The sequence below is a fragment of the Panicum hallii genome, chromosome 8 (assembly GCF_002211085.1).
Source record: "Panicum hallii strain FIL2 chromosome 8, PHallii_v3.1, whole genome shotgun sequence".
Lineage (NCBI taxonomy): Eukaryota > Viridiplantae > Streptophyta > Magnoliopsida > Poales > Poaceae > Panicum > Panicum hallii.
The window spans coordinates 36,038,987-36,066,499 of NC_038049.1; the positions used below are offsets into that span (position 1 = coordinate 36,038,987).

Sequence of the window (27,513 nt, forward strand, 5' to 3'; positions counted from 1 at the left end):
TTATGCGAATTCATGGGGAAAATAAAAGATTTGTATATATGTCTCGCCTGTTTGAGAAGAAGTACATACTGAACTAGAACAAAATATTTGTTCAAGCAGAGCAAATTGTACAGTCGTCCCAAGTCATAAGATGTTGGAAAGGCGCAGTCCCAAATGTTGATTTTGCAATAATAGTGAGACCATGCAACACTTGTTCTTTGATTACCACGTGGCTAGGTTCGCTTGGAATACCATTTATATTGCTTTTGACATTCAACCACCATTTAGTGTACCTAATATGTTTGGGTATTTGGCTGAAAGGTTTCCCTTCTAAGCTTCGAATTAAGATTTTAGTTGGTGCAGCGGCTCTATGTTGGGCAATTTAGTTGAGTAGAAATGATGTGGTTTCAAACAGAACTTTTCCTAACTCTTTTGTGCGGTTATTTTCAGGGGGACTTACAAGATCAGAATGTGGTCCTTGCAGTTTAAAGAGGAAAAGAGAGACGCTTTTAAATTGGGATGCAGGAGTTTTGAAACTGTAGTCATGGAGTTTTTCAACAACAAATTTTGTTGGAAGTCTAGTTTTAGGGTCTGTTTGGTACTAGAGCTGAACTCCACCAACTCCAAACAATTTTATAGCCAAATATCTTAACCCTAAAATTTCATGGAGCTGTAGTTCAAATAAATTTGGAGTTTTGAAACATCTCTTTTGCTACTTAGAAAGCTCGAATTTGGATCTAGACGTGAAGTTGTGGGATAATTACCCACCGTTATCACTGGTTACGCAAAAAATGATTTGTTTCTTTTCCTTCCGCAGCCCCGCCACCTGCCTCCTGCTCGAGACTCCCCATCCCGACCACGCCTCCCTCCCACGCCACACGCTCTTCCCGCCGCCGGCACCCGTGGCTCTCCTCCACGGCCACAGCTCCCTCCATCGTCACACCTCCATCGCCGGCTGCAGCTCCCTCCGCAAACCCATGCCCTTCCCGCCGGCGCCCATGGCTCTCCTCCTCGGCCGCGCCTCCTTCAGCTGCCGCATGCCCTTCCCTGTTGTCGCCGCCCATGGCCTCGGCTCCCTTCGACGGTGCCTGCTGGGAAGGGCCACCCCGCGCCGGGAGGGGGCCTCCTCCCCCACCACCACCGCCCCCTATTTTCCCTCATTCGCTCGCCGTCGTCGCCTGCAGGCCGCCCTCCACCCTCGTCCTCCCCGTCGGCGCCTCCCCCGATTCTCCTTCTCCTCATCGGGCGCGCCCATGGCCTGCTTGCCTAAAATACCACTGCCGCCCCCTGCTTTTCCCCATCCACTCGCCGCCACCACCTGGAGGCCGCTCTCCGCCCTTGTGCTCCCCGCCGGCGCCACCCCCATCCTTCCCTCCCTCCCAGCAGGCGCCACCGCCATCACTAGCCGCCCGCAACCCGACCTTCCCGTTGGCGGCCCTCATCCTCTCCTACCTCCCCACATGCCGCCGTCCCCATCATCCCCGATGGCCGCCGTCGCTGCCTACGCCCGTCCCTCGTGCAGGGCGGCACCACCTTATCCTCAATGACATGTGGGGCCATGAGTTGGGGGTAATAATGACAATCCACCATGAAGACCCTCTCTTTTGGAGTTAGGGGTACTCTTATAGCTAAACACCTAATGTAGATAGCTCCAACTCCACCTAGAGCTAGCTCCATGTGAAGTTTTGAAGTGGAGTTTCTCCAGGCAGAGTTGAAGCCATACCAAACACACCCTTAGTATTGAAGCTTAGTTTCAGCTTTCGGTCCTTCGGATGTTTTGTTTTCAAACCTTGCTGATCCGTACTAGTTCTTGTAGTCTGAAGACTACTTTCTTGTATCCACCAGCTATATACATCCGTACGTGTGTGGGTGTAGAGGCTGGAACGTTTTCCTTTATTAAAAAAAAAGAGCAAATTGTACAGTGCCCAAACAACAATCATGGGCCGAAAAATGATAATTCGGCCCACGATCAGCTCACCTAATAAATTTGACTGAGAACTATCGAAGTGGAGGGGTTTGGTCTTTAGGTGGATTTTGACCGCATGGGTGGAACATAACATTTCAGGAACCTAATATGAGACCATGGAAAGAAGCATTCCTCTTTATTGAAGAACACAGGACTATTAGAAATATTAACGCAAGCTAAACATTAATACATGCAGGAGAATGAAATTAAATCAAACAACTGCGACAGCAGACGCTAACTCCCACCCCGAGATCTTCCCCTCCTCTCTCGTTCTATCTTCATCTCCAACCTTTTCATAGGTCACATACATGTACGCAGGTATGCTTCTGCACCATTTGCACGCGTTCGGCTCGGCCACTTCGCGTGGTACATGCGAAGTTGCAGCCTTACTTATGACCAGGAGATACTACTCATGCATCTAGACTTGGTCGGCGTTTCTTTCATTGTTCGCCACCTTGCCCTGCTCCTCCGTGGCCGCCGCCTTGTGGTTCTCCGGCTCGGCCACCTCCGCCATGGGCGGGGAATCCACCGGGTGCACCTCGTGGGTCTCGGGCTCCATGGCCGGCGCGCCCAGCTTGGCGATGGTCACGACGTGCTCGGGCACCTTGACGATGCCCTCCTTGTCGTCGGCCACCTCCTTGGCTGGCACCCTCGGCGTCGCGTTGCGGTAGATCGCGTAGAGGCCCATCTGGATGACGCCGAAGGTGAACCCCAGCACGTTTGGCAGCTGCACCCAAAATCAAAACAGAAGTTGTTACTCTTTAGTGATCAGTTTCCTTGGGAAAGGTCAGCAATTTTCTATGGAAAAGCATAAGCTGCGGAGGAAAGGTACGTAGGTGTTGCTTACGGCGACGTATTTGTCCTTGATGAGCAGGCCGTAGAGGAACCAGACGACGGCGCTGACAGTGAGGGAGAGGGAGAGCGAGAAGGGCATGAACTCCACGCTCCTCGTGCGCACCACCTGACGCTGCGACCACGAAAATCGATTGAGGTAGCTTGTAAGATACCCAAGCTTAGGTACACGGCAGCTATAGTAGCTGGTATGAACATGGCTGGGTATGGATCGATGCTACTCACGATGATGCTGAGCGGCGCAACGAAGACGCTGACGGAGAAGCCAACGCACACCCAGCCGAGGATGACAACGCGGTTCTGCCCGGCGGAGAGGAGCAGCGTGAGGAGGAGGATAAGCCCGAACACGCCGACGTTCAGGAGCAGCAGGATCTTCGCCGTGAACAGCTGCACACATGTGGGTGCGTGTACACGTCAGCTAATGCAATTGCAAGTGGGTGCTGATGTGGACATGATTAGTAACCGCCAGGTGGCGCGAGGCCACGGACGGACCTTGGCCTTCTTGGGCGCGTAGGTGAGGTACAAGGCGATGTAGATTGTCTCGATGACGCAGCCCGCGGAGTTGATGGTGATGAGCAGGCACTCGTCGGACTTGAGCAGCGCGTAGTAGATCCACAGCATCGCGCTGAACAGCGCCACCACGTACGGCACCGACTGGAAGCCCTCCGTCGACTTATTCTTGTAGATCCGGTAGAACGTCGGCCTGCCATGCCATGACACGTCAGCACACAGCTGAGGAAATTGTGAGAGAGAGGGGGGGGGGGTGTTGTGTTGGCGGGACTTACAGTGGGGCCAGGTAGGTCATGAAGGAGATGATGTTGCCTACAATAGCACAGCAAAAGAGTGAAAAAAAAAGCATCAGAAATCTGAGGAGCTCATCTCATCAAGACACATGCAAGTACGTTGCAACGATCATATCGATAACAATTGGGCTCTCTGCACGCTTTGTGATGTCACGATACACCACAGGCAGGCAAAGGTATATATTGGATGGAGCCCCAAGATTTTTTTTCTCTCTCCCCTTTTCCCTTTCTGCTTAAATGGACAGCCATCATATCAATACATGTACATCTCCTCTCCAACCCAATGACTAATTAATGAACAAAGGCATGGAATGGGGCTTGCATGAACAATGATAGGGAAAAAAGGGAAGGATCAGTATGATTCCACAAGAGGAACCTTGTTTTGGCAAGTACTTGTTTGGGTATGGCCACCATTGCAACCACGTAGGATGCACTCCTATGTGCCTTGCTAGTTAGTAGGCGGTCATTTTCAGGAATACGCATTTAATACAAATGCAATTTTAACAACAGCTGTAAAAATATTATGCTAAAGAGACAATATACCAAGGAGGCCAAAGGCGAAAGCCATGGGATGCTGAAGAGACAGGCCCGCCATTGGTGATCTTAGCTTCGGTATATGAGAGTTTATGGGGATGATTAGGCTCGGAGTTTGTAGGTCAGGAGCCTAGATTAATAAAGGATTTCTATGTCTAGCTTGCTAATGAGCACTTGATCCCTCTTCGCAGCAGGGAGGGAGGAGGTGACAAGTACTCGAGTTGCTTGCCTGAAAGCTTGATGGTAGCAGAGACCTTGGGGTTTATATAGTGCTAGGAAGGACGCCCCAGCCAAAAAGGCACGCATGCCTTATGGTGTGTGACCCCTGGACACCAATAGCACACTCAAGCATTGGTCCTGATCAACAACAGCCATGAGATTGAATAAGATAGGAAACAAGATAACCATCAGCATGACACAAAGTGCCAACATGCTTTATTTTTGTCGCATTTACTTCCTAATTGCATGGGTTATTTGTGAAAATTTGTGCACAGCAAGTTGTGGTCCTAGGTAGGATCTAGACATGTAAGCTAGGAACCTTATAGCGCTATAGGGAATGAAAGGTTAGGTGCTGAAGGGCACATTTCGTTCTTTTTTCGATTGACAATATGAGGCCGACCCTCAAATCACTTCTCGACCAAATGTGAGATTTATTGTAAATTACTTAGTCATATCATTCTTATTCATAAAATGGAAAATTATCAGATTGGTAGGATATGGTCAGTTTTCACTTTATTTTTGTTTCTACATTTTCTATCTGCCACGATAGCTAATAAACAAGATAACCCTTTGGCTGATGATAACCGCTTCGCTTATCGCACGATGGATGAGATATATTCTTTTGAGGTTATCTAGTACAAAATATGTAAACACGTAATACAAACAACAGTTATCAATGTGCAGGACACGGTTACTTGGGTGGCCGGAAGAAGTGTGCCAGCCACAAGCTGGAAGCCCGGCAGTATGGATCAGTTACTATGACACGTCATTGGCCTTGCTTGTTTCCATAGTTTTCAAAATCTTCAGGAACACATAACTTGCTTTTCGTTCTTTCCTCCAGTATTTAGGGATGAAACATCTTGCAACTTTTTTTTCTTTAAACCCTTTTCTCTGAGTTTACGGCGTGAGCCAGAATATCGATTTAATATTTGATAAAACTAGTATGTAAGGAGAAGCATATATGGTGGCTTGAGAACAGCTAGCTTGGACTTATTTTGACCATGGTTGCATGGATCCGAAAGGCCCCTGCTACTACTGGTGATTTAGTTGAAAAAAAAATAGGCCTTAGGAGAGGCAAAGAACGGCTGGAGTTGTCCAGCTCGCCAGTTTAGCTTTACTTTTGGAAAAGTCTGTTCTCTATTGCACTGCACCTGGTGTACTCCAATCTGACTTGACCTCTGTTTTGTAGCCGTGTTCCTTTGGGGTCTGTATGGGCGTCCTGCACGAGAAAGTACAGAAACATGAATTAATTAGGTAAGAAACGGGGCCCCATTATTTCGAACTGGTGTGATTGTTAGGTACACAATTGAGAATAACTCAGAATATCGCCTGCAAATTCGGTGTAAACTTATTCTATGGCATGTTTGGAACACAAAAGTTTGATTTGAAAGCATGCTTTTGTAGGTAATAGCACAACTCCTGTGCAAACTGTTTGTGTCTCTACATCCCTTTAACTTCTTGAAGTTGTATATCTATATTTCCATGATTTAGCTAGTACTACTCAATGTACACATAGCATTTAAAACTTAAATTCATATGAAAATTCTCGATTTCTCGATTACAGGCCGTGCGACGCAGGCAATGTAAACCATGAACTTCGATGAACATCATCGACACATTCTTTAGTTAGGTCTCGAAACAAATCCGACGCGGAGACACGCTGTCAAACGTGTGGCTACTATCAACTTATCATCGTCAAATGATTCATTAGTATCCCTGCAGTGTGAACGAAGTCCAAAGATAAGATGAGATGAATGCCATGATACAAATATATGAGGTACCATACACGTACAATTAGGCAAATAAAGCCGATGGTGGCGTCCATGCCTCCTTTGGTGTCTGTATGTGATGGGGCTAGCTGGTCACACACAAATCTTGTGCCGCGCCGCCAGTCCAAAAGAATGTTCAGGCGACTTTCAGTGCACGTTTGTTTTGCACAGTTCATGTTTGGTCAGGCACGCGCGGGCTCAACGTGCACGAAATGCTTCGTTTACCTTTGGTCGCCGTGACGGACTGACGTGCCATAACCGTATACGGTGTCTTGTGCGTGATTTGCAGCTGTGTTTTTCCGTGTCATTAGCACGTACCGAACCCAACATTACCCTGCCAGAATGTGGCCATCCTGTCTGCTCTGGGATTTTTTTTTTTTTTTGCTGATGAAGCACATCCCGTCATCTTGAATTCAAACAGTCTGCGACGTACTGCAGGTTAGTTTTTGGTCGTTTTTCCAAGCCACCCTATCAGCAACCAGCATGTTGGTTCCTGATAGAGTCATCGAATCGAAACTGTAGTAAGTTTGTCGGAAACCTCTAGCTACAAAAGTTTTTGTGATGTCATTTTTTAACTGCGTTAGTAATTATACCCCTGTGATGTCGTGTCATAACAGTTATACAACTTTCGTCCGACTGAAAGCTACTTCATGGATTCGAAATAGTACTTCATGCAGACTGATACATGGCAATAAGTTTCTTGGCTTACTGTATTTTCCTTAAGCAAAAGGTATTAAGAGGTTAAATCTTGTGTAGTCGTCTTCTGTTTGGTGACAAGCATTTAAGACGTTAAAAATGAACTATACGGAATCATTCACAGGTATAATATGTTATCAGCTGTTTAGTCATTTTTGCTTTAGCAAAAAGGTATATGAAGTAAAATGTTGCATAATTTTCGATTTTTTACCAGGGACATTTGAAACTCGTTTAGTTCAGAGGTACCGGAAAGCAAAGCACACGCGTACTTAAATTTCGGATTTTCTTTTGCCTAGTTGCCGGACAGTTGGCCGCTCGACCGTCAGTCGTGCTAATTTGCCTCGAGCCCTCCTAATGGCTGCAGGGCTCGACGGTTCTGATGGGCTCGAAGTGCGTTCAAAAGACGAAAGCGTCCATCACAAGCAACTTCTCTGCTGCTTCATCAGGTAAAGGTGTACATTGATTTGTCTGAACCGAAGATCACAAGTTGAAGACGTACGAGCAGTGAACAGAAATACAATTTTAATTGACACTTAAAATGTGTGATAGAATGGTCATGGTTGCTTAATGTCTGTGGTTTTTGTTTAAGCCCAAGTCTGCAAGTGCCTATTGACAGTAGCAATTACATCAATATGTGTCTTTCAGTGATGCCCGTGCCTGCATCCAGATGCTTCACAACTGACCACTACTGCATCAAAATGAAACAAATTCAGCACTGGCATATGTCGCGGTGAGGAATAAAAGGAAGTTCGCTTTGAGGTGAAGAAGCAGCCCCCCGGATACCGAAATGGTTTCTAGGGGACGATAACAGTTAATCGCGGATTGTCAGGAACAAAAATATGCGCGCCATCATGAGACGCTTAGTACCATAAATACAAATCTTATATGCAAGTAGTTAGAAAAGAAAATATATAGACTTCTATAGAAACAATTGCACAGCTGTTGGAACTTTTTAAGAGGGTCAAAGATGCCCTTGTGGTATGCTATACATCTTCTCAGCACGCATGATTGCCGTGTCCAGATTCACTGCAAGAGTTCCAAAGATTCAGCTACGACGAAAACGAGAAGTACTCCTATACGTAGTAATAATAAAATGCAAAAGGAAAAATAGCTTATTCCTTCACATTGTTAAAGTTAGCCGCGATCCGAATGTTGATCAAATTGTTCCACCATGTGCAGCACGACGAAGATCCTGAGGACTAGGACATGGCCGTGCGAATATTTGTCTTCTGGAGATATTTGCCGCAGCCGTCGGCTGGCTGAAAGCGCGTGCACCCAGCACTCGCGATGGTCGTGCGAAGGAGGAAGAAAAGCAGCCACCTTTCGCCCCTCCCTATCACCCGATCGCCGTCCCTTTCTTGATGCTGCTGCACTGTTAAATAGCCTGCCCTTTGTAGGGCTTTATTTTCACCTGCTTAGAACATTGGTTGCACTTGGTAATGCACCAACTGCAGTGGATTTGATTTCAACCGTTGGATCTTGACGTGTTGATCGAAGCCGTCAAGATAAAAAAAACGTGTCATCTGATTAATTATTTGAGCAGCATCACTACCCTTCAGCAGTTGTAATAAAAGATGTAATACATCCATCTTTATCGACATTATTTTCAAATGATTTTGGGCACTTCAACGAAAGTGATGCCTACAATCACCTATGACGTCATCTAAAATAGTATTTTGCTTTCAGGCTTCAATCTGATCCCCTAGCCCTTTCTGGAGTCACTCTCTGTGCTGTAACTTTAGAGCCAAAAAAACAGCAAACAAGATGAGTGGTTACGCTTTAAAGATGAAAGGACTCCTAGCTTTCATCGCACCCGGAACGGCATTAGTTACTAAAATAATTGGAGCATGTTCCAGGGAGACAATAAAATTGTAGATTTTCCTAGCATATTCCGGGGAAAGCTAAAGATGGAGATTGTATGGATGGGACATCAACGGTGTCGATCGTTCATGTTTCAGGACTGTGATAAAAATGCACGTGCCCATGGTCAAAGGTCAATATTACTATGAAATTTATAATTTTATATTGCCTATTCCATACAACTATAGCAAAGTGCGCATGAACCGCCCAGCCCCGCGTCGGCCCTAGGGTGACTCGGGCGGTGGCGCCACCCCCAGCCCAGCACCCCGCTCCTCCCTCCCCTCCGCCCGCCGTCGGAGCTCGCTGCTGGAAGTCCATCGGCCGCGATGAGGGTGGCGGCGGGCGCGCCCATCCCCTCCTCTCCCTCTCCCTCCCCCTCCTCTTCCCCTTGTGGATGTCTTTCCCTCTTCCCGGTGTTGTAGTGCCGGCTGCTGGCCGCCACCACTGTCCTTCGCCGGAGGGAGCAGATCCGGTGCCGGTGGTCACCCATCCGTTGCCTGTCGATCCGGCTAGGCCTGGCTATCGCGGATCGGCTAGGTGGCATGGTTGGCTGGCGCTGCTCCCGACGCGGCACCTCCGAGGCGGCTCACGGCACGGCGCCCCTGGACTCGGGGCGGCCTCCTTGCCTGCGCAGGCGTTGGGGACGGGAGACGCTCCGGCGCTCCGCTGTTCTGCTCAGTCTGTGCCCGTGCCTGTGGGCCCTGCTGCTGCCAGAGCAGCATGTGGCTGGCGGTTGGGCCCCGGATTGAGGCGGTGGATCCATGGTCGGAGGGTCCGAATCCAGCCTCACCCGAGGCTGCTCTTCTGCGGGAGGGTGCGGGTCAGGTGTGTTTGAAGCCACCTCACCGGCGCTTCTTCTTGGATGCAGGTTGCTTGTTCTTCGTCAGTGAGACCCTACCACTCCTCTGTGTCGGCCTGTGGTGATCCACGGGTGAGTAGCTATGGTCGCCCGAGGGCGCGGATGGTGCGGATCCTGTGGACTCCGGCTTTGATCTTACTGGTTCTACATCACCCCTCGGTAGCTTGCTGGTATTGGAGATTCGCCATTGCTATGCAACGAGAGTACCACGCTCGGTGCGTGGGAGGTGCCCCACCTCCACTTGGGGAGGTGCCCTGCCTCTGCTCGCAGATCCGGTGAATCTCTTGGTGCTCTTGATCCCGCTCGCTGCCTTGCAGCTGCTTGTTTTACAACGATCCGACATCAAAATCATCGCGCCCGGTGCGTGGGGAGGTCCTGGCCTCCGCTCAGTCTTCATCTTGCAAGCATCTAAGCTGCTGGGTCTTCTTCTCCTATTGGCCATGGTCCTTGATCTGCGTGGTTGCTGGTTTCATCCACAGTTTGATTTGTGCCCGCTTCTGGCACCACTACTTCGTCGTCGCTCTCTTTGTTGGTGGTTTGATCAAATCAAATGCTGGGTGCGCTCTTTGTTGCTGGTCTTCTCTCCTTCAAGGCTTCCTTTCCTTGTTGGGCGTTGGATGGCTAGACGGGGACCTAGATGTGCTGTGAAAGGTGCTGCTATTAGCTTGAAGGGAGATTGGTCCCCTTTTCATTGTGGCGGTTCCTCATTTCTTCAAGGCTTCCTCCCCTTGTTGGACAATAGGCGAGACGTTGTTACCAAGGGTGGTGGGTAGCTCATTGGTTTTTTATTAACCTGGCAAGTACATTGCTTGGTTGCAGTGCATGATGAAGAATGGTGGATTATCTTCAGCTTGTGCAAGTCTTAGTCTTCGTTCCAATTCAAGATGTGTGTTCCCTTTTCTATAGTCTTTCTTTCTTTTTGTTGCATTGTGCTTACAACTTGTGGTTTAACACACCTTATAATATATTATTCAAGCTGGTGTCTTGCTGGTTGTAGAACCCCTCAAAAAAAAAATACAGCTAAGTGCAACATGCCATGGTTCACGTCTTATTTCCCTCGGTAGGTTTTCTGTCGTGAAAATCTCAGATACTTCAATGGAGAGCTACTAGTATTACTGTGAAAATCATTCTGAATTTATTTTCCAACCAAAGACAGAAAAGCAGTATACTTTTGGAGGTTTGACACAAAAAAAGATTGTAACCACCTTTAGCTTGTTTGAACTTTGATGCCCATAGAAATATAAATATGATGCAACACAGAAAATGTATAGCTTCCTGGAGTTATTTCTCATAAACCCAAGTAAATTAATTTTTACATGTGACGTAGAATGGGCAAAGCATGTGAAATAATGTTTTCTAGTCTTGGATGTTGAGCCCAGCCGCCTCAGGTTATATCTCCAGGGTGATTCTACTTTTTTTCTGTCTTTTCTAACTCTCATGCCACACCATCAAAAAGTCATACGTGGCGCTTATTAAATGCGTATGATACTATGCTTTAGAATTAGCTTAACTGCATATAGTTGTCCCTCTTGAACACACAAGGAACACTGCCATAGCTAGCTGCAGTGGTACATGTAGTTTCCCTTTTGTTTTATTAAAGAGCCATATGCATATGATACTTTGTTCTAAAGATGTAATTAGAGCTATCCTTCGGAAGTTATCAGAAATAATTGAGCTAATTATGTGTTTCTTTTTGTTTAGCGGGAGACAGAAGGACAAGATTTTCATGACGGTTGAAAACGTGTCCCATGTTGAACAGAACTTTATTGGCTCCATCTTTGATGACAGATTTTTACATACTGGCCGTTGACAGTGGGGATTACCACAATGAATAATGTCAAAATATCAAATTTAATAAAAAGAGTAACCTTTGCTTTGGTCTCCAAGAACCATCCATTACCTTTGCATATAGAACATTTCGAAGAGTATAAATCAATAACTCATATCAGAAATTTACATTTTTTTCGTTGTGATTTATAAATAGAATTACACAGAACCCCATGTGTATGTAGATAGCGGTGTTGTGCCAAAAATGAACGAGCCTTGTTATTTAACTTTTCGGCTTTTATCGCCAAATGCTTTTTAGAATCTTCGTGCATTTGTCCTGTGATTTCACGAGCGGCGTAGTTTTGCTTGCAATCTCCACTATGGAGAGCGCCGATATTTTTTGGCTTGTACTGCTACATTGGTTAGGTTCTATGCATCAGGTAACAGATAAATATTTTCGACAGGAAAGGATATCATGTTTTGGCAGTATTTTTCTTATATAGCAATCTATGTTTATAATATATTGAAATTCTTATCCTATATTTAGGTTCACTTACTAGCAATAGGATAGGCACTTTTCAAGAGTAATTATCATTGATACAAAGCAGTCACCGAAAATATGTTTTAAGGACCATGTAACACCACCCCTCCACAATATACTTGGCGCTCCGATCCTCATGTGGAGCAAGCCCGCATATGCATAGCAACTATCTTACACTTTTATCCTCGCTTCGAGTAAAAGATTAATCTAGAGGTGCTTTGTTTGGAATGACAAGGATTATAAGTTGGCCCTCAACCCCAACTTTTAAGATGGTACTGAGCCACCACACCACAACTAACTATAGTTGGACCACATGGCCAACAACTACTGATAAGGGATATTATCGGGTATTACATACCTATAATGTTTTCCATTAAAATCAGTATCCAAATATTAGAACGCTAAGCTATTTCCAGTTTCATTTTCCAAAAAACACTATTCCCAGTTTGTCAATAAATTGCACGACCCCAGCCGTGTGCTATGGTCGTAAACACAATGGTACACATGCACCAAATTATGAAATCTTTTGCATGCATTATTTGCCCAAGCCCTTATGTTCGTGCCTGAGCTTGTGTGCGTCACATATCACAGATTGGGCAGCGCTAATTAAAATGCATATCTTAGACGACGGACAAAAGAAGAAACATGGTGAAATCACACAGGGGCCCTCTTGTCCCCCTTAGCGCGCATTGCAAGTGCTGGTCTGCGCCCACCTGAGATAAGCGTTATCACAATTGCCACTGCATAGGTATAGCCCCATCAGCCCATGCTACTTATCATAACTTCCGTAGTTTAAAAAGATGGTTATTACTTGTGTATAGACTACCTATAATTTATATGTGCCTTTTAGAATATGTATTGAAATGAAATTTGGAGTTCCTAAAAAAATGGTCGCTGCGAGTTTCAAAACATCTACTGTTTTGCTAAAGTTTAATAGTCAAATCTTATGGAAGTATGTAATAAATTTTGAAGGTCAGTACCCCCCCCCCACCCCCAATCTAAATTTGACCAGAGATCTTGAATAATTAAGGGATGGTGCGCAATGTGGACATTCTAGGAAGATTAAAGATGGATTTGTTACCACTTAATCTAGTAGCCTGACAAGCAGGGATGTCATATATGTTGTTCGTATTATTTTGGCAAATTAGCAGAAGAAAACCAATCAGTAAGCTAACCACGTAGTTGGATTCTGATTGAAACCGGTACCGTCTCAATGCTGCATTAAAGGTCCATTCCACTAGCCAAAAAATTGCCAAAAGAGTGCACATGAGAGGTACTACCGGGGTCCTAGCTAGTGTTGTGCCAGGGAGCTTTGTGATCTATTAGCTTTTCCAGCCTCGATTATCTTGGTTGCTAGGACTACTTTGGGTTGTTTTCTTGCATCATCTGGGTAATCCATACCCTTTTTATTATGATGCATTTGTTTTTCATATCTGAAGATGACACTCTTCCTTATCTCCTTACTTAGTGTCCTGTGATGCATGCAAGCAAATTGTAACTATCCATAGAATAATTTTGGAGTACTTGAATATATTGGACATACGATATCTGAATTGTTGCTTATTAACAGTATTATTGCTAACAATATTTTATATTGTACAAAAATTATGGGCCTGTGAGTACAAGTTTTAAGCAGTTCAATTTTATTAGTCTCCCACATATTTAACAAAAATAATCTAGGAAATGTAGTGAACAAGATTCTATATTACAACCTATGTTGCTATTTAGTGAGTCTGTCTTGGGGATGGAAATGTAGCCGTGTTGGTGCTCATTGTGCGGCAGAAAAGGGCTGGTTAGTGCCAGCCAAAATGTGTAACTGTTCATGGGAGAACATTCGAACAAAGCATTTACTCACTTACAGGTACCACAGGAACCGTATATGTGTAAAAATGCTCGGCAATGAGGGATAGAGTTTGACCAGCCATTTTTGTATCCAAAATGTCTCAGGAATAATGAAGCGTTGAAAGATAATGAGTTACGGCGCCGATCTTTTCTTAAACCGTCAGTAAACCTTGTAAAACAGAACCGTCACATATATCTTCTGCAGCTTCGGATAACAACGTTGAGATGCTTAACAAGCTATAAAATACGGTGGACAATGGCGCACAAAGCAATCTGCAGCACTATCCTATGTTATAATTTGGTTCTGGAACACAGCTTGCTCCTGCCATGCCATCCAAATACATACGCACCACACCATTCTTATATTCAACAAATGATGATGATTATGCATATAATGTCCTGTTGCTCCTTTAAATTTGCATCAAGAATTATCACAGACAAGTAGTCAATATAGTACTGCAGCCCACTTGTAGTCCATAAAGAATTTGTAAAGAACTAGTTTGTGGAAGCATCACTTTATGATGTTTATCTGCAGATACACAAATTTTTTACGTACCTAATTTAATCATTTTTTGGGAAAAAGGCAGTGGGAACAAATAACCATGGTAACCAAATACCAAAGGCCAAATAAACACTCAATTTAACCATCAATTATATAATGGTTCCCAATCACAAAACATTGATGTTGGAGATGTGCTTTTGTTTGGTTTCACTTGCCAGATATGTTACACGTGTTAATTAATTGTTGTGTGACAAAAGTGGAAATGTCCCACATACTTGCTGTTGAGAAAGATTATCAACCTCTATTGTGTTTTATTGAGTTGTGGAAATTATATCAAATGACTACAATGAAAAGCCAATACCTGAGGGTCTGTAAGCATTTCTGAGGTTATTTTTGACCGAACTGTAGCAGAGTGATAGAAGAAATCGGCTATCCACATAGTACATTGGAAGGAAATGGGCAAAATGATTGTAACAATCCATTCATAATATTGACTGTGATAATGTTTCTTGGGTCAAACTTCTCTTTATGAACAGATTTTGATAATATTTTTTACCAACAGCTCCAACCTAACTGAGAACATAACCAATTTTTAATTTTTATCTTGTAAAGTCTGTTTGGAAATCAATGAAAAACCCTTTGTATCTGAATCTTTTGGCATATATTGCTACATCTTAACGACTTCAAATGTAAAGACCACCATCTATAATGTTCTAAATCTCATCAGAAGGTGCAATTTTCATTTGATCTTTTATGTATCCAATTATGTTTAAATATTTTTCTACTTTCCTAAAATCACACCATAAGCAAATGCATACACTACACCAAAGCAGCTCAATTTCGTCGGCCAGACGTAATTTCGTCAGCCAAAATCAAGCCGACGAAAATAAATAGTTTATTTCGTCGGCCAATACAGGCCGACAAAATTAGAACTTATTTTCGTCGCCCAGTCTAAGGCCGACGAAAAATGATCCATATTTTCGTCGGTCAGACCCTGGCCGACGAAACAAATAAAGAGACTATTTTCGTCGGCCTACCCTAAGCCGACGAAAATATATCAATTTTCGTCGGCCCAGTTGGCTGATGAAAATAGAGGACCTAATAGCGCCGTTCGATTGGATCTTGTTCTAGGCCCGGCCCACACTGCGTGTTCTCTCCCCCCACGCCTCCCCCCCCCCCACCCCCGCCGCCACCCCCCACGCTGCGGCCCCGCCGTCACCGCCGTGGCCCCCGCCGCCGCCTCGCGGCCCCGTGCGGCTCGGCCCCGCGGCCCCGCGCGGCCTCCTTGAGGCCCCCGCTGCCGCGCCGCGGCCCCCGCCGCCGCCGCCTCGGGCGCGCGCCCACCCCCCCCCCGCCCCCCTCACCCCCCCGCCACCGCCCACGCCGCGGCCCCCGTGGCCCCCCCTCTCCCCTCCCCCACCGCCCCACGCAGCCACCCGCCGCCGCCCCTCTGCCCCCGCCGCTCGCATTTTGGATTTTTTTTGTTTCCTTTCTTCATTTATTTTTGCTTTACTTCATATTAATCATACTGATGGTATCTTTGAATTAATGCTATGTACTTCATATTAATTATGAACCAACTAGAAGTCTTGCTTGAGATAAACCAACTAGAGGAAATATGTTTCTGCTCTTGTATATTTGTTTCAGGACAACATCTTATCGTCTGGTTCATATTTCCAGGTGAATGGAGAGATCTATAACCATGAAGAGTTGAAAGCAAAGTTGACAACTCATCAATTCCAAACTGGCAGTGATTGTGAAGTTATTGCCCATCTCGTAAGCCACATATCTATTTCTTACACCCTTTTACAGTGACATAACTTTTGCCAACAATTTGATTATCTTCATCGATGCATCATCCTTCATCATAAGCTATTTAATCCTGGCAGTGATACCTTTTAATCTTGCTTTTACACAGTATGAAGAATATGGGGAAGAATTCGTGGATATGTTGGATGGCATGTTCTCCTTTGTTCTTCTTGATACACGTGATAAAACCTTCATCGCAGCCCGTGATGCTATTGGCATCTGCCCTTTATACATGGGATGGGGTCTTGATGGTATGTACAGCGAATAATTCATTCAATTTAGTGGTGTGAATGTTTATCCATCTAAAATTTATTTTCTGAAATTTGCAAATCGCTTGTTTTGTTGTACTACTGTTGCCGTAGTCAATCAGTGCTTGAAGGTCAGGGTCCAAATTCCTGGTTGCAGCCAGCCAGTTACTACGAGTAACTTGAGAAACCGTACAGAAAGTTTTATTCAAATTTGAATTTTGAATGCTCATCTCAATAGTACATAAATAGCAGAAGCACCATTTTCTGTCCATTCCTGTAATAATTTGAAAAGAGCTAACAGTTGCAAATTCTAGATCTTACCATCTGGGATTCAATGCTCCAGCTGACAGGAATTATCTAACTTGGTGTTCAGGATATGAAGCTATATTTTTTTAATGTTTGGATATACACAAGAATTTGCCAAAATTGGCTTTTATATGGAATTTGTTTCTGAAAATCGTAAGTAGTACTTGCAAGTATGTACTGTCTGGACTTGTTCCTGGTGGTTAGACTTGCTGCATGCAGACTGGTTATTGGCACAGTGTATTATTGGAGATAGGAACATGGGCTATGACCAAGATTGGTATCGACGTGTCCATGAAATGTCAATAGTTTATGGTTACTGAATGTAAAAATCAAGACAACAGTTTGGAGTTTGAGACAACCACACAATTTAAGAGTGGCTCTTATGGACCTTTTGGTTTTCATTACCCGTCTAGAAGTAGGATTCTCAATGCTAATGTCTATTCTGTTGCCGAAGAATTAAAAATATAAAAAGTACTATGCAGCTATGTTATTTAGGAAACTATTGTTCTTGTGTTCCAAGAAGTGTTCTATGGTCCAGCAGCTTGATGGAACCTCCAACAAATGGGGCTGGTGTAAACAAAAGGTATCATGGATTTGATACTTATGTTCCTAAATCCTAAACTTGGCTTGCATCTTGCACTGTTCGTACTGATTTCATCTGATGATGTCTTGCATATACAAAGCTTGGAGCAAGTGCTATTCTCGCGGTGTCACTGGCAGTGTGCAAAGCTGGAGCTATGGTGAAGAAGATTCCTCTTTTTTTTAGCAGGGATCCGATTATTGTCGTCGGCCATTAAAGCTGATGAAAATACTTTATGTATTTTTGTCGGCTATTAAAGCCGACGAAAATAATTGACGTATTTTCATCGGCCATTTAGACCGATGAAAATATGACCATATTTTCGTCGGTCGTATTGGCCGACGAAAATATTGTTATTTTCGTCGGCAGCCGACGAAAAAGCGCCTATTTTCGTCTACTTTATTCCGTCAGCCTAATTTCGTCGGTTGGCCGACGAAAATAGCTATTTTCCTGTAGTGATACATGACGTCTATTACCATATCACCGTTTGAATACTATAATTAGTTCTGGTAATTTATCTCTGACCTATTTTTCATCGTTCAATATTACATCATATGTTAAAATATTTTTCAACATATTATAATTGTTTAATAAGTTTTATTTATTTTAGATGTTCTAAGTACTCCAATGAGCGAATGCCTATGATAGGAATGAACTCCAATAAGTTACATGTGACAAACTTGGTGTAAACTTAGATAGCTTCAAAAAAAATGTCAACTACAAGCTCTTGATCTGGTTGAGATCATATAAATTTGTATGCATCCATGTTTGTATACTTACACCATGGTACAACATGCTGCTACCACTAACTCCTAGTAATGGTGTACGTGTACGGCATATTATCACCCTCTTAAACTGACCTGTACCACGATACCCCTAGATGTCTTTAATCAGGGAGGGAAAGCACTAGTTTTTCAAAAGAATGTTTAACTTGACACGTGGACCATCTCATTGGTTTTTCGTTTCTTGTAAAGTGCAAAAGCGCGCATTATATGTTGATAGGACCTTTCTCTGCTCTCGCAGATACCAACAACATAGTTACATTATTTGCGTAAAAATATGGATGTCCACCAGCTACAAGCTAGGATCCTTCCATGGCTAGATTCCGCACTAACAAGGTGCGTTATCTGTGTCTGCACACCTGATTTTAATTCAGCTTGCATTGGTGCTTGAGAGCCACTACTTGTTTCAAACATTGGCTATGGTCATCGCGCATGATTACAAGATTCGCTGTAACTACAGCAACACTTGAATGTGGTTTACAACTAGCAGATTAGCACTGTGATGCTGCTTTTGCTTTGTCGAAAAATGAAGTATACCTTTTTGCACTTTTTGACAGTAAACAAGTCCTGAAGGATCGATGCAGTAATCTCCAATGCAGGAAAGGACATGTAGATATAGTTTCGAGGCTGAAACTGTATGTGATCCAACCCTTTTCTGTAATGTGCGTTGATGGTACGGCCTTTAGTTGTTGGAGAAAGCCGTTCAAGCTGCAGCACGTACTGATGCCGCACATTTGATTCAAAGCTCAAACATTTTTTTCTAGGAACTTTTTGCCTTCACTGGCCTGGAGGTTAGCAATTTCTGCTTTTGCCCTATTGATGTGGTGTACTATAGCATAGATTAAGAAGAGCACCAGAGGAACCTGAGTTTCAAGGAGATCCACGCATGCGAACTTTTTTTCAAGAAAATGTGCTGGCATTATCAATCTACTATCTGAGATTGAGATCTGGGGGTTTGCTATTCTTTTTGGCTGTTGGGATGATTAAAACTTAGTTTCGCGTTGTCCACTATACAGCAGGTGACCTTTTTGTTGGAACTTTTGAGTTTTTGGTCCTTTACCGTCTGGGTACTTGCTGGCAACCTCTCTAGCCTTTAATTATGATGCTATGATAATGTAGTGAAGATTAACTATCATGCTTGTGGATGGATAAAAGAATCACCGTGGGCGACTCATGATGGTCTTCTTAGGTATAACAAGCTAGTCGTACTTTATATTATGCTCTTTTCTGCCAAAAAGGGGGCCGGATAACAACTTTCATTATTAGAGTTTTAGCTTATAATGATTCACAACGAAGTGCTTACCTTTTGTTGTTTACTTCTGAGCATTATACTGAAGTGCCTGATAAAACTAAGGCTCTACTGCGCAATACCGCCACGTTGCTGATCCTTAACAGATCACTAACTGAAGCACACATGTCGGACGACAGGTGAATTCGGTAAGCATAGCGATCTGGGCCTTCAGTAGATTTATCAATAACATCAGTTCGGTATGTAATGCATAGGAGAATACTAGTAAAGGCGTCTCCTTATCTTAAAAGCCTCTAGGTAGTATGTATTATCTACCATAAAGTCCAAAATAACGCAGCCATCCATGGCCTGCGAACACAGGGCCAAAGTCCATCAGGCGGCCCATAAATGTAGGCCCAGCCAAGGACTCTCGTTCCAGTCAGAACAGTCCATTCCAAACGTCCCATCACCAGCGGCTTGAATTGAACGGCAGTGATACTCTGTCACCTCTAGTTTCTTTTGGAATTGGTAGTAATAGGTTTGACACGCAATACTGTCGGATCGTAATACGAGCCGACAGTGTTGCTTGACGTGGATCCATGAAAATAATCCAAACAAGTTAATAAATCCCTCTCCCGTACGCCTCCTCAGCCACTTCATGCCTCCCACGGTCCCACCTCTCTCTCGTACCTACCTCCACCTAGATCTCTCCCCGGTTCCCCTCCTTCCACCTTTCTCCCCCGGCCCCTCTCTCTAAGACCGCAGATCGGCTGCCTCTTGCCTCCCCTCCCCTCACCCCTCTGCTCTCCCCTCGCTCACGACACTGGTGAGGAGCGGCGGGGGAAGATGTGGAGTGGCATGGATCTATCATGGCGAGCCCGGGGGTGGGCATGGGCGCAGTGGCACGGCGGACGCCGACGGTGTGGGCGTCACGACAAGATGGCGGTGGGTGGGGCCGCGGCGGCAGAAACCACGGCGTAGCAACGAGCTGCGGCGGCCACGTCACGAGGAGCAGCGGCGACAGCATAAGTCCTTGTGGTGGTGCGCATGGCGGGGCTCCGGCGGTGTGGGCGGCCAAAGCCGCGGCGGGTGGGGCTGCAGCGGCCAAAGCCGCGGCGAAGTGACGAGCTGCGGTGACAACGCAAATCCCTACGGTGGCGCGCATGCGGCATGGGGAACCGAGGCACGCGGGGCAGTAGCGGCATGGCGGGGCTCCGGTGTTGTGGGTGGCACGAGGAGGTGGCAGCGGGTGGGGCTGCAGCGGCCGAAGCTGTCAGGGATAGATCCCCTGGGTACTGCAAGGAAGCTACCCATGAGGAAAAAGAAGTCTGATTCCTACTAGGATTCCACTGTAATCCTATTAGGAATCATACCTTGTAATCCTACTAGGACTGCTACCTTGTAATCCTATTAGGAATCCCGTCCCCTGAGATATATAAAGGAGAGCAGGGATACCTAGATAGGCAGAGAACCAACAGAGAGCAGCCAACAGGCAACTCAACACCCAAGCGCAGGACGCAATATACAACACCCCATAACAGGATGTAGGGTATTACGCTACTCTAGCGGCCTTAACCTATCTAAATTTATGTCTTATGTCCTTGCGTTCACCTTCAAGTTCCAGATCCGGCGATCTCTTACCAAATAATCACCTACCTTAGGGTATCCCTAGGTAGGCCGATGGTAAAAACACCGACAGAAGCCGAGGTGATGCAAGGAGCTGCGGCAGCCGGTGAGTAGTGAGCGGGGCATGGCGTTTTCTTTTTTTTGTTTGTTTTTTTAACAGGCATCACCGCCTGTTCCGGATCCAGCGGCCCATCACCGTCGACCCTAATCCAACAGGTGACCAAACCCTCGGTGATGTCGGTTTTGAACCCGTGGTGATATAGAATGTTGTAGTTGTGAGTACTTGTGCCATAGAACCGTAACCCAGGATCCCGTGTGCACCCCTGATCTCTGCATGGTTCTGATGCGGCTAGTGATGTAATTTCCTATTTTTGACCATTTTCAAGATTTTATCAACTTTTAAGGCTACACCAAAGTGGAAACAATTATCAAAATAATAAAAATTAAAAATGGAAATCAAAACGGAAATGATTTGAGGCACATCTTACGAATGTTTTCGAGAAATATTGTATTTTTTGGTATTTTACAATATTTTACCGATAGCAATACTGTATTCATCTACAGTGCGAACACGCCCTACTATCTATATTTTTAGAGAGTTATATCTATATTTTTAGAGAGTCATGACTCATGTATCCTAACCCTAAATCACAATCTAGCAACTTGAATTCATGGTGACTATGGATAGTTTCATAAATGGTGGGATTAGTGTTTAAATTTTCAGTACTATGAAATGAGACATATATCATGGATGGTTCGATACTTGATTAGTATCTTAGTCATTAGTACTTGTGTACGAGATGTGTCAAGTCATAGTGTTGTGCTTTATGCTTTTACATGTCTGTCACTTTTCAAAATATTGTTTCGCTGGATTTTGATTATTATTGATGTGTTCTCAATCGTATATTTTCATTTCCAAAATTACCAGTAATACCTATGTTGTTTTTGTTTTCAATAATATTGTATCATTTTCATTTTTGAGAAAAAAATATGAAAGTGATGGAGCCTTTCGCTGATTGTTTCTGACCGTTTTCATCCCTAGTGGCGGCCCCTCTCCCTGCTGCTGCCCGAAATGAGAGGCTGAGGGAATAAGATAAGACAAGGTGACAAGTCATAGGAAGAAAAGATGAAGAAGGAGAATGATCTGATAGGTCTGGATCAATCATTTTGTTGTTATAGGAATTGAGTTGAGGATGAATCCACGCATTTCCCGTATCCGATCCTGGTTAAAAGTGCGACCAAAATCCCTCCGCTCGCCATTTCCACTACGTGAAAAACAAATTAGGTAACGTGTCATGGTAGCGGGCATAAGTTATCTGTTACAATAAACATTAACCGTAACGGATTTTACTAAAGACCGTTAGCAATGAGACCCTTAGGTCCGCGCCTGATCTGGGCAACAACGAAGCCCTTTACCAATGATAACATATTGGTAACAGACTATATCTATGTCCATTACTATTATCATTGGTAACAGGCAATATTAACGCCTGTTGCCAATTTGGTGGACAATGGTAATGGGCATTTGATGCCCGTTACCAATGAGTTCTCATTGGTAACGGACTTTGTTAAGGCCCGTTACCAATGTGGTGAACAATAGTAACAGGTTTTTTTTTCCCGTTACCAATGAGTTCACTCCAGAATATATGTAGGCACTTGTTCATTTCAGACATTGCGCTACTACTCTACACCCGTGCGTGGGCCGTCGACGTTGCACCCCAGTAGATCCGGCGTGCGGCCGGCCTCGCCGCTCCTCCTCCACCACCTGTGCCCCCCTGATGCGGACCCGGCAGCGGCACCACGTGCTCGTCCTCCTCCACCGGCTCAGCCTCCTCCACCGACGGCCTTCTCCACAGACGCGCCTCCTCCGCTGTTCCTCCTCCCCCACCAGTGTGCCTTCCGGGCCTCGGCGTCCTCCACCGAGGTGAGTCTTCCTCCTTATTCCCTATGGATGCATGGATTGAGGAATGTGCTATGCATGATATGGTTCGAACAATGTTAGTTATAGTGTGGACATATGCCCTATGATTTTGATGAATAGGTAGATGAATATGCTATGAAAAAGATGGATAAATGTACTACAAACTTACATATATTAATCTTGTTGCTATTTATTTGCAGCAATGATTTGACCCCAAGCATTGGAGCGTCGGGGCAAAGCCCATCTATGGATTGCGCATGTAGGGTATGCTCCTGTTGTCATTACAGCTGTGGATCATGCAGGGCTTCAAAGCATTTGTGCTCGGGAACATATGTGTGTTGTGGGTCGTGCACTAGAGTGCATCCGTGCGCCTCGTATACATTTAGTGTATGTGCCTGTCTGTGTCATTGTTGAAGATAAAGCTCGGTTGGCCCAACGCAAGGCGCGATGCGAGGAGTTGGGACATGTAGAGGTTGATCGTGCACGAAAGATGGTGGTTAAGGTGGTTCAGCTTGTCTTAGTTAGAAGGCAGGATTAGTTTTTACTAGATGGTAGCTATATGTTCGACATGTCATAGCGAGATGATTAGTTTGATCTTAGGATTAGTTTGTACTAATTATCTTTTTCCCTTCCAGGCCAATCTTGTTAAGATGTCTGGGTTGCAAACATGTTAAGATGCCTGGGTTGTGAGTTTGTTAAGATGCTTGATGAGTTGTGAACTTGTTAAGATGCATGCATGGGTTGTGAATTTGTTTCCTGGTGAAAAAAGAGACCTTGTGATATGTGATGATATGTTTATGTTGAGTTGCTGCATTATAAACCTATCCTTGCTGCTATGGAGTATATATATTGCTTGCAGGTTCAAGGTGCCTGCCAAATCCTGGCTGGCAGGAAACAGGCCATCCCAATGGGGCTGGTGGGCTGACAGAGCTATAGGTAACGTGCATCATGTTTAGCCCGTTACCTTTGATAGGTAGACCGTTACCTTTGATAGATGAATGGTAACGGGCTTCTCGTGTAGCCTGTTACCAGTGACCAATCAAAGGTAACGGGCTTCACATGATGCATGTTACCAATTCATATAATTCAGGCCATTTCATTCCAAATTGTGGATATTTCATTCCAATTTCAATACTCAAATCAAACACAATAACTCAGGCCATTTCAGTCCAAATTCAATCCTCAATTCAAACTCATGCTCAACAATTCAAGCACAATAATTCAAGAATAAGACTAGCCATCAAACAACACATAACAATGGTACTAGAAAGCTAAATATTATCTTGAGCTACCACCTTCACCCCAGACAGAAACATTCCAATAAACAGACCTACAACAATAGCGAGAACAACTCCAATGCCACCAAGCTTAACTCCCTTCATCTCTGCAATTTGCATCTTCAATTGACAAAGCTCCATCTACATATCAAAAATTTGCATCTTGATGTCTTGAATAGTCATGGTCACACTGTTGCTTGGTTTTTCAACATGGGGTTATGGAATCCGTTCAGGAACAGCCCTTATTGCAGCTGTTGAAGTTTGAACTCCCTCTTGTGCAGTCCGATGACCAAGCAAGAGATGGGGAAACTTGCCGGTTAAGTGCTTCAAATAGTTTCTCTCATGCCAGTATGTGTCGCACGAAGCGGGATCATCCTAGAGCACCAAACACACAAATCTGCCTTCAAAACCCATCTCAAACGAAGTGGAACCCAAGATCTCGATATTAGCCGCTCACCTGGAAGTTGTTGGGGTACTTGTAAAACATGTTGCCAGCTCAGCTTCTTAGATAAATGATCTTGCATCGGCAACATTCACAATCGATGAGGGGGAAATGGTCACTCACCAATCCGCTAGGCAACGACTATGGTAGCTAGGTGCTGCTCGCCATGCAAAGCCCTGCCCTTCACTCTCTCAGGATGTTGATGAACTGGAGGAAGATGAGAAAGTTGACAGGTTGACGGCCGCGGTGGCCATGCCAGCCATGGTGACGGCTTGGGGGTGGCTCAAAGGGCGGCAGCGACTGAAAGCGAGAGCGAGAGCGAGCAAAAGAACCAAGCAAGCTGTTGGCAGCGACGGCGGTCGGCCATCTTGAAATGAACCGGATTTTTGAAACAAAGATCCGACTCCCTATACCTTTGTGATAGTCCTTGGATCAAGCGCTATCACATACAGAACTCATTCCAGAAATATATCATATTCATACAACAGGAAAAGTCATTATATAGGTTTATTTATTACATAATCCAATGGATTGTAGTACGGTCCCATTACAAGCCACTTGGGCTAAACTCGATCATGAAGAAAACAGAAATGATAGCTAAGCTTCAGGGCCATCCCTCATCTTGTAGAAACTCTCCCATAGGCAGACTTGAGCGAAGCATGGGCCTCAATCATCCATCTGTCGTCGTTGTTGTTGTAGTCCGAGTCATAACCTGCAGCTACCCAACTATCCCCAAGGAATAGGATAGGTCCATATCACCATCTGTATGCAAGCTTTAAGGTGGACTATACTAAACGTATAACGAGTATTCAAGGAATAAAGCTGGGTTTCCTATGCACAAGCCGCACCAAGAGTATATCTCAACCAAACATCCTCAGACTTGGGCCAACCCAACACCCCGAACTCCCGGTCCAACACACCTTCCAAAACCACCAGGTCGGTGCCAGGACTCCCACTCCTTGCACCTTAGCTGCCCTAGGAAGGAAGTATCCACTAGAGAGAGGTAGAATCATGAGTAACTCTACTCTAATAAGAGCAACAGAAAAGCAGGGTTGTCCATGACCGAGGACGCGGCTATACGTATAGTTTTCACCCTGCACGGGTTGTACACCTAGAGCCACTCTAATTGAAGCCAGCCAGGAGCGACCCAACTGAATGACGAAACACTAGTCTACTAAACTAGTACCCTCGATACCATCCAGATTTCCCAGGTCTTGGGCGCATCCTCCCGCAAGAGGTCATCCAAGGACCGTGAAGCCTCCCTTGCATCTCGGGGGATATGAGGTCAGTACCTCCTCCCCCGGCACCGATACTCGATCCTCCTACCGGCTTGGTACCCCACTTGCTAGCCTGGACCCACCTGCAATAATGTGTAAGTGGTGTGCACACTTAACATAGTCCCACAAATCATAGTTACTCTCAACCGATCCTCATATGCCGAAGCGAGCATCTTCATCACATGCGTATCCATTGGAATGGTCCGCAACTGCACCTGTTACGGGTGCCTCCAACTCCTCCACGTAGTATCCACAAAAGTTGTACCCGCCACAGGTACTCCGTAGGGTGTGCCAAGATACACACCCCAAACCCTCGAACCTAGATCGATTTAAGTTCGCTCGCACCTGGCTAAAAAGGCCTATACACCAACTTCTTCGTAGTGTATCTCCACTCATGCCAAGACTATCCATCCATTCCCACACATACACATGCAAAACATAGCAAGGCATCTCCTATTAATCAAGTGTATAAATAGGCTATGCAGGTTCATCTCGTTGTAGCACAACATGAAGCGATAGCGTATCTAGCAAGCAATGCCTAATAGGTATTCAAATTGTAGATGGGTGTGAAACTAGATTCTCTTTGTAGTCTTCACGGACCTCTCGATAATTCCGACAGTCTTGGACGTCGATCGGCTCCCCGTCGACGGTCCTATTCATAATTACAAATAACTACGGGGGCCAAAGTGCAAAAGTGCAAAAAAGGTATTCAAATAAGATCCAAAACACAACAAAACCTACTCTAATAGGTATATCATGATTTTAGAAGAATTATGAATCTGGTTTCATAATTTATGGAAGTCCGGTTGATTTATTATGAATTTTCTAAGCTTAAATCTATTTCTAAAATTAATAAAAGTATTTTGAAAAAGAAAAACACAGTCAGCACCACGTGTCAGCACCAAGGTTTGCCACGTGGCATGCTGACATCATCATGATGATGTCAGCAGGGGGTTAGGTTCGCTGACGTCAGAAGTGGACCCTGTTGACGTCAGCATTGACCGGTCGACGCTGACCGGTCAACGGTCAAAAAGGGTCATCGGGGTCCGTGGTTTAGTGGTCCCATTGGTCAGCCTCACCGGAGGCTGACAGGTGGAGCCCTCGGGTCAGCTCAAAAAGAAAGAAAAAAAAGGAAGAAGGGGCGACGGTTCAGGGTTTATCCGGTGAGACGATGGTGAGGGCGGCGGCGAGGCAAAGCAATGGCCTTCCGCCGGGTTCAATGGGTGTGCGCGTGTTCGCAACGGTCTGGCACCCCGGGGCCGCGGCACGATGCTAAAGTGGCAGAACGGTGGCGAGGTCAAACGGGATCTGCCAAGGCAAAGTGAAATGATCTGCCTTTTGGTCAGGGTGCTCACGTGCGCGGCGTCTGTGGACGGTCCTTAAGTACCATATCTGACCGTCAGCTCCTATAAAGAATAGCGTCAAAACTTGCACCAAACTAGAGATATGAGTTTAATACTAATCATTTCCATGAGTTTTGGTGAATCACTCTTTACAGGAGACCCCGCCTGCATACAGAGGAAAACATGCTCAAAATCACAATTGGAACACAGCTTCAGCCTATCATGCGAAAGCACAAAGATTGAGGGCCCACATGTCAGTCAAAGTCTGCTCAAATGACCAAGAGACCCTAGGGAATATTCTTAGCATAAACTCACCAGATAACGGGCGAAAGGCGGTGGAGGGAGGCCTTACCTGGGGTTCGGCTGAACCTGGACGGCTTCTGGGCACCACCAGCTTTAGCGGGAAGATCTCCCGCTCTCCCCCTAAGGCGGTTGTGAAAGTTTCCATGCTTAGAGACGCCAGGAACCACCCTATCCCACCTATA

The 27,513-nt window shown here is 45.1% G+C and overlaps 1 protein-coding gene across 1 annotated transcript; it reads right to left on the reverse strand.

Moving 5' to 3' along the window:
* Positions 1–2,054: 2,054 nt before the first annotated feature.
* On the reverse strand, positions 2,055–4,361 carry LOC112902772 (bidirectional sugar transporter SWEET14-like). The gene is made up of 6 exons (XM_025971941.1): positions 4,144–4,361; positions 3,583–3,619; positions 3,290–3,500; positions 3,023–3,184; positions 2,793–2,912; positions 2,055–2,672 (listed from the first exon to the last, which is right to left on the reverse strand). The coding sequence occupies exons 1-6, from the start codon at positions 4,193–4,195 to the stop codon at positions 2,364–2,366; spliced, it is 891 nt and encodes a 296-aa protein (XP_025827726.1). The 5' UTR covers positions 4,196–4,361; the 3' UTR covers positions 2,055–2,363.
* Between the last annotated feature and the right edge of the window lie 23,152 nt (positions 4,362–27,513).